Consider the following 8,356-nt stretch of genomic DNA (forward strand, 5'->3'; position numbering starts at 1 on the left):
CAGACACGATCAATCGATCGGACCTTGGCCAAGGATTTACGTCTGGACTTGACGACCTCCGCTGGACACCTCCGGTATTGTTGAGATCCCGGACGTAGCCCCCAGTCAATGTTGGGTATTTTCTCCTCCAAACATTCTTAAAACTTTTAACAAGACAAACAGAGTCAAAAAACACCAGTGAGACAGAAAGTCAAATTTATCTCGCGAGGAGGTGCAACAGTCCGTACACGTAGTACCACTGAAAGCACTAAGGACTGTTGCGCCTGCTCACTCTTTTTATTAGGAAAACTACCCACAGCGTGAAACTTGTCCTAAGGGGGGGGGGGGGGGGGGGGGAGAACGCATGACAAGTTTCTTCAAGTAAAACAAACACATGCGTCAATAAGTGCAGCTGCGTGGAGAAACAGTTTCTTTCCTTTAATCTTATCAAAGGTCAGCACATCCCGTTCTTGCAGGCTCTTCTGTTGCACTTATCATCTGTTCTGCATCATAAATTCACAACAGTCAAAACTGACCTCAGCATACTATCTTCACTCCCAGTTCAGACTGACCTCAGCATACTTAAGACAAAGTTGAATAACAAGTACATTATCAGGGTTATTTTAAGACTGGTGCAAAACAGCACAATAATGTTTTCATAAGAAAGAAGACAAAGGTACAAATGTTTAACAGTGATAAAAATATATATATATATATAAAATCTTTAACAACCGGTTCCCCTCAAGTCTGTGTACTGAACCCCCTCCTGTTCACCCTTTACATGCATGACTGCTCTCTGACCCATCCCACAAACACCATCATAAAGTTTGCGGACAGTTTACTGACAGCGTGGTGACCGCTAACAACCTGCTGCTGAACACCACAAAAACAAAAGAAATAATCCTGGACTTCAGGAAGAACAGGGCTGACCCAGTCCCGCTCTACATCCAAGGGGACTGTGTGGAAAGGGTCAGCTCAATCAGGTTCCTGGGAGTGCAGCTCTCTGACACCCTCTCCTGGACTGCCAACACCACAGTGGTGGTGAAGAAAGCCCAGCAGCGACTCCACTTCCTGAGGGTGCTCAGGAGAAACAATCTGGAGAAGTTGCTGGTGTTGTTCTACAGAGCCACCATCAAGAGCATCCTGACGTACTGCATCACAGTGTGGTATGGGGGGTGCACAGCAGCAGACAGGAGAATGCTGCAGAGGGTGATCAAAATGGCCCAGGGGATCACTGGTTGCTCTCTGCCCAGCCTGGAAGACACTGCCAGCTCTCGCTACCTCACCAGAGCTGCCAGCATCAGCAAAGACACATTCCACCCCAGCAACCACCTGTTTGACCTACTACCCTCTGGCCGACTTTATAGGTCAATCAAAACTAGGACAAACAGACTCAGGGACAGCGTTGTCCCCAGAGCGATCACTGCAGTGAACAATAACAAATCACACCTTCAAGTTTCTTGTGCAATATCTGTAAACCATGTGCAATTTTCCTGTGCAATATGATTCCACAGTTGTATATACAGTAATTCTTATTTACATTTTACTTGGTCCACATTTTATTTATATTTACCTTATGTTTATATTAGTTGTACATATACTCTGAATAATTTATCGTTAAAATTTCACTATCTTTTATTTGCTAAAAATTACTCGCACCACAGAAAGCACCTTTTTGGAGTTGCACTCAAATCTCGTTGTAATGCAAATTACAATGACAATAAAGGCAATTCTGATTCTGGTGACATGAAATTTGGGGTTCCACAGGGGTCTGTCTTACGCCCCCTGCTTTTCTCCCTTCATATAGCACCCTTTGGGCACATATTGCAGTGTTTTGGGATTACCTTTCACTGCTATGCTGATGATACTCAGTTATACATGTCGATAACTGCTAGTAATCTTGTTCACATAAAATGCTTAGAAGATTGCCTTGCATCAGTGAGAAGTTGGATGTCTAGAAACTTCCTACTTTTAAACTCTGATAAGACTGAAATGATGGTTCTTGGTTCCAGTGAGACATCGGCATCAATTTGACCAGTTAACACTTAGCCTAGGCTCGTGTTGTTATACATCACACTGACAAAGTGAGGAACCATGGGTAATTTTTGATCCTACATTGTCCTTTGACCTCCACATTAGAAATATTACGAGGAGTGCTTTCTCCCACCTGTGAAATATAGTGAAGATTCATCACATCCTGTCTATGGGTGATGCTGAGACCCTGATCCATGCATTTATCTCTTCTAGATTGGACTACTGCAGTGTTCTATTTTCTGGTTTACTGCTTCCAGCATTAAGACTCTTCAGTTGGTTCAAAATGCTGCAGCCAGACTTTTGACACAAAGCAGAAAGTTCGACCACATTACACCCATTTTGGCATCCCTTCACTGGCTTCCTGTCCTGGTGAGATCAGATATTTAAGGTTCTGCTACTAGTGTATATAAATTGTTCATGGACTGGCACCTCCCTACCTAGCTGACCTAATTACGTACTACTACTACTTACGTACCGGCTCGGGCTTTGTGTTCTCAGGGTGCAGGACTACTTTGTGTCCCTCGGGTGAATAAGAAGTCTACGGGTCATAGTGCTTTCCCTTATCGTGCCCCTGTTCTGTGGAATGATCCCCCTGCATCAATAAAACAGTCAGATTCTGTGGCAACTTTCAAGTCCAGACTTAAGACACACTTATTTTCCCTTTCGTATGGTGACCATACTGGCATAATGTAGTTTTTACACTTTTTACTCTTTTAATTCATTTTATTAGGCAATGGAGCGTGACGCAGTCTCAACTTTACCTAAATTCTGGGTGTTTTAGTGAAGCTTAGGGCTAGTGGCCGGTGATCACCTATTTCCTAATTTTCTTGTTTTCATTCTGGCAAATTATACTGTATTTCTTGTCTTTCTATTTTGTTTTTCTCTCTGTTTAAGGTGCAGCTCCATCCAGAGATAGGTGTGGTATTGTGTGCTGGAGACCCTCCTGTCCTGTGCACCAACAGCATTTTCTGTATATTCATTTTGTGAATTGTTCTGTAATTTATGTTTGTAGCATGGCCCAAGCAGACGGTCACCCCTTTGAGTCTGGTCTGCTTGAGGTTTCTTCCTCAGAGGAAGTTTTTTCCTTACCACTGTTGCTCTGGGGGTTAGTAAGTTAGACCTTACTTGTGTGAAGCGCTTTGAGGCAAACTCTGTTGTGATTTGGCATTATATAAATGAAAATAATTTGAAATTGAAATTCAACTACAAGAGAATTGAGACATCACATGACTTCACCAATGCCAACTATCTCTGAATTTTGCATTGGGATGAACATCATCGTGGCATATTGGCACAACAATTTCTTACAATGCAGCAACTGCACCGATGTTCTCCCTGTACATAGATATTTCACAGTAACGTGTTCTGAATCTGCTTTAAATTTCACTTGTTGACAGTCATGTATGATGGTGGCTTTCGAGTCACTGTCAGTAAAAAAGCCAACAAAAACAGGAGGAAATAAAGACAAGGGAGGAGAGAGGTAATAATAATTTATTTTGGCTTCTCTAATAAAATTCAGTCCTGAGTATAAACTCATACATTTATAAGGGAAAAATACCTCAGATATTCTCAAAGAATATAAAGTCACATTTATGAGAAAAGAACTCAGATATTCAGTGAGATTATGAAGTCATAAATTTGCAATAAAAAAACTCATACATATTGTGAAAAACCCTCAATATTCTCTGACATTAGAACATCAAAATTTTGGCAAGAAAATGAACAGATCTCTAGATTAAACTCAAGAAAAGTAAAAGGCTAGTGGTTAGTGCACTTGGTTCCTGGTTCAAACCCCACCACTGCCACATTTCTCCATTTAAAGGTGGAGGTGTGTCAGGAGGGCATCCAGTGTCAAACTGTGCCAAATCCTTCCTTGCCCTTCCTCAGGAATGCTTTTGATGGCGGGAAGCACTGCTGGTGCGTCTCTGTTCGAGAACCACTGCAGTTTCCAGGAGTTGTTTCCATGTCTGCATGATGGCTTTGTTCCTTTCATGCCATGGACAGCGCTCTTCATAGTGAAGAAATGCACATAAACACAAATAATTATCACTGCTTCTGATTTATCTTTTAAAAATATACACCATATTTTGGAAGGAAACATAAGGTACAGTGACACAGAATGCAAACCTTTGGTGGAGGTAGAGATCACAAGCTTTTTCCAGGGCAGCAAAGCTCATCGTTTCTGGTTGCTTTGGAGACTCAGAAAGTGAAACCACATATGGCCGAATGATGTCTGGCTCTGTGAAATGGAACACGAAGAGGTCACACTGGCAGGTTCCATTAGGAGAACCGATCGGGTCACTGTCACCTGTGTGAGACATAAAAACCTCTATCAACTTGATTTTGCAGTTTTTTGCTTATAAACATCTACTAAAACAAACACCTTTCAGGAACGCTCCAGCGTGTCTCATTGTTTTCTTATTACCTTGTACGAACAAAGTTTGCTGTTTGTTGTTTAAAGCAAAAATGGGACTGCAGGGAGTTGCAAGCAGATGAGTTGTGGGAGGCATCAAGAAGCACACAGGAGCTCTGTTGACAACATCCTGCAGGCATATTTTTCCATTTCTTTGCACCACAAGACACTGACCAACCCATGAGAAAAAAAGAATTAACAAAAAAACACAAAAAGGTCTAAAATGACAATATCAATATAATTGGTTTTGTATTTAAAAAAAAAAAAAAAAAAAAAAAAAAAAAAAACTAATGCCCCTACCAGGCCCTTCAGGAAAGGCACTGAAGCAGTGACTGTTGGGAGACACCCAGTATCTTTAGACCTGAAGAGTTTAACGAAATAATGAAAAGATAATTTCAGCACAATATATCCTGAAGAATTATAGTCCTGAATGTAGATCTGTAACTCCAGCATCAAAGAGGAGAAATAGTGACGCTCCTACAGCACAATGCAAAGTGTTTAGGCACCCTAAAAAGTTTGTGACCACGTACTTTTTGATTTATTTCTTTCTTTTCAAAAGAAGGTCAACAACAACAATAAATAATAAAATTTGAAAAGTCCAAAGGTTCCTATTACAACTAGGGCTTCAATCAATCAAAGTTTTTTTTAAAATAATTAATTAATTAATTTAACTCCAATCAAATTGTTCCCAACAGGATCTGTCTTGTAATGTTTCTGGTTTTAGTTCTGCAGTATGGTGGCTCGGTGGTTAGCACTGTTGCCTCACAACAAGGAGGTCACAGGTTCGATTCCCACCTGGGACCTTTCTGTGTAGAGTTTGCATGTTCTCCCCACGTTTGCGTGGGTTCCCTCCAAGTGCTCAGGCTGCCTCCCCCCCCCCCAAAAAAACATGCATGTTAAGTGAAATGGAGACTTCAAATTGACCATAGGTGTGCATGTGGGTGTGAATGTCTTTGTCTGGCTATATGTGCCCCTGCAATAGACTGGCATCCTGTCCAGGGTGTACCCCATCTCACTCAACTCACTACAACAGCACAAAAACACCATACCACACAGCAAAGTTTGGAGGTGGGAACATCATGGTGTGGTGCTGTTGTTCGGCATACAGCACTAGCAAACTTCATATAATTGAAGGAAGGATGAATGGAAAAATGTACCTAGACATTGATAAACAAAAAAAAAATCTGCTGTCATCTACCAGGATGATGAAGATGAAAGGATGAGCATTTCAGCAAGACAATGTTACCAAACACAGCCAATCAAACCCACATTTTACTTCTTTACAGTTATTAAGAATAGTCTAGTCAACCCCATCTCAAGCTCATGATGGCGCCATGAAAAGTGATTTAATCTATTAGTTTGTGATAGGGTATTGTGACAAGGGGGAGCCATTGGGGATATGGTTAGGGCTAAAAATAGTGAGTGAAACTTGTGTCAAATGTGATGCATTCGTGATGTATAACAAAAAAAAAAGCATGAGACTGGGCTGGAATATTATAAGAGTTGTAAAACCCAGACTTTAGTGAATAAAAGTCCTACATGTATTGCTGCTATCTGTGCACTTAAAACAGGTGATTTCACTAATTAGCTCATCTACCTGTTTGAAGAGTTGAACTAAGACTCAGTTGGTTTGGATGAATGGAACAGAACAGATATACGGTAGGACTTTTACTCACTGAAGCTGGAGTTTTTCATCTCTAATATTTAGAAGATTTTAATTATTATATTAAAATATTACAGGGCACTGTAAATCAACCTGCAGAATAGATGGAATGTTTCAGTTTCATTTGGCAATCTTTAACATACAAATGCCTTAAAAATAAAAACATGCTTCACTGTCAGGTTACCTTTCAATGAATTGGACAATGCAGGATTGTCTTTCTCGTGCTGTGGTGATGCCACACATTGTGCCGCTCTTACAGACAACCAAAGATGTATTGTTGCAGTATAAGTCTGGGAAACATCAGCCAACACAGCACAGGAATCAACAAAGTGCAGCCTGAGTAGATCGCTGTCTGCTGTTGACAAGAAGACAACAGACATTGGAGACCCTGAAGAAAAGGAAGAGAATGACATCCAAAAGTGAATCAAACAGCAAACAACTTTTATCATAAACCTCAAACAAGAACAATCACTATCAACTCACAGACGTGCACTCAAACTAGTGACAGAGTTTTTGTGTGCGGGATCTACCTAAATAATTACCTATTCACTCACTCATTCATCTTCAACCGCTTACGCCAATTAAGGGTCATGGGGGGGGTCTGGAGCCTATCCCAGCAGTCATAGGGTGTGAGGTGGGGTACACCCTGGACAGCTGCCAGTGTGTCACAGAGCCACATATAGACAAACAAACACACTCACATCCGCATACACACACCTACAGACAATTTAAAGTTTCCAATCCACCCAACCTGCATGCCTTTGGATGTGGGAGGAAGTCAGAGCACCCAGAGGGAACCCACGCAAACATGAGGAGAACATGGAAACTCACACAGAAACAGTGGTGATTCTACACTTTCTTCTTCCCTGGTGAAACCCCATGTGACTAATGTGCCTTAGAGAGAGTGGCGACATGACGAGTCGAAAAATCGGCCACATGACTCATGATGGAATCTTGGGTTCAAAATAGCGTTCGCTGTTAATCTAACTGCATGTAAATCCAGCTTTAAATTGTCATCACAACGGCCATTCCCAATTTGCTTTTACGGGACAGGGAATAAAACTGTAGGTAAAATTAAGAAACGTCTGTGTACCCAAACGTATGTTTTATCAAATAATTTAAGCCTAACCAAAACATAATATGTGGGACGGGGATGTAATTATACAGGCTCCTGTCCATGGGGAACGGATGAATCATGTGCTTATGTTAGTAAGTTTTTGCTACCACCTGTAAATGGTACTCTGGTGTATGATGACATCTATTGGCTTTGTGGTTCCAGACTGTACATGAGTCTCCCACCAAATTGGGGTGGTGTGTGTGCACCTACCCAGGTGACTGACCATACATATGTGGTAGTGCCAAGGACCTCCACAGAGAAGAATGGCAGCACCAGACGGAGGAGATCGATATACCCAGATGTGTTACCACATGATCACATGTGGGGCTCGGATGTACCAAAGGACCAAAAATTGTGGTCTGTAGGAGATAAAATAGCACATTCATTGTTCCCCTGGATAGGAGTGGTGAAAAAAAAAATTTTCATTAATGATTGAAACACTGAATTATCGATTGGGTCTGTTCATGAATGTAACTGAAAAAATAGTAGCAGCTCAAAACACTGAAATAGATGCTTTACATACCATGATGAACCATGAAGAAAGAAGTGCTAAGTTAGGTGATAACTACTACTATATGTTTAACAGGCGATAAACAGGTGGGAAATGTTAAGGATTTTATATATATATATATATATGTTATCACTGTTAAACATTTGGACCTTTGTCTTCTTTCTGATGAGAACGGTGTTGTGCTGTTTGCACTTAACCCCGAGAATGTACGTGTTATTCAACCTTGTTTTAGCATGCTGGGGTCAATCTGAACTGGGAATGAGGAGCTGGATGTACTTATTATTATTATTATACAACTTGTTTTCATAGCCGCTAACGACTGGGAGTAAAAGAACTGAAGGTTGAATTTTGACTGATTGTGATGTGATGCTTAGTGTTCCAGGCAGATGCAGAACAGCTGATAACTGCAACAGATGAACGAGATGTGCTGACCTTCGACGATAAGAGTAAAAGAAAGAAACTGTTTTTGCTTACAGCTGCACTTATTGACGTGTGTGTTTATGTTACGGGAAGAAACTTGTCTTGCGTCATTCCCCCACCCTTAGGACAAGTTTTGTTTATGTGATGAGGGATTCACTAATAAAAAGAGCGGAGCGCAGGCCAGACTTTAGTGTAGCCTTGGTGTACAGCCTGACTGCA

At 41.2% G+C, this 8,356-nt stretch overlaps 1 protein-coding gene across 1 annotated transcript; it reads right to left on the reverse strand.

Moving 5' to 3' along the window:
• Positions 1-3,893: 3,893 nt before the first annotated feature.
• On the reverse strand, positions 3,894-6,349 carry LOC117502336 (WD repeat-containing protein 93-like). The gene is made up of 5 exons (XM_034161382.1): positions 6,274-6,349; positions 4,727-4,787; positions 4,439-4,595; positions 4,141-4,321; positions 3,894-4,021 (listed from the first exon to the last, which is right to left on the reverse strand). The coding sequence occupies exons 1-5, from the start codon at positions 6,330-6,332 to the stop codon at positions 4,003-4,005; spliced, it is 477 nt and encodes a 158-aa protein (XP_034017273.1). The 5' UTR covers positions 6,333-6,349; the 3' UTR covers positions 3,894-4,002.
• Positions 6,350-8,356: the final 2,007 nt, after the last annotated feature.

This window comes from Thalassophryne amazonica, chromosome 2 (genome assembly GCF_902500255.1).
Source record: "Thalassophryne amazonica chromosome 2, fThaAma1.1, whole genome shotgun sequence".
NCBI lineage: Eukaryota > Metazoa > Chordata > Actinopteri > Batrachoidiformes > Batrachoididae > Thalassophryne > Thalassophryne amazonica.

Coding starts and splice junctions, on each gene's coding strand:
- LOC117502336 (XM_034161382.1), bottom strand. CDS start 6,332: ATGTGTGGCATCACCACAGCACGAGAAAGACAATCCTGCATTGTCCAA. Junction 4,788..6,273: donor ATTGTCCAATTCATTGAAAG/GTAACCTGACAG, acceptor TAAACTCTTCAG/GTCTAAAGATACTGGGTGTC. Junction 4,322..4,438: donor GCAAACTTTGTTCGTACAAG/GTAATAAGAAAA, acceptor TGTCTCACACAG/GTGACAGTGACCCGATCGGT.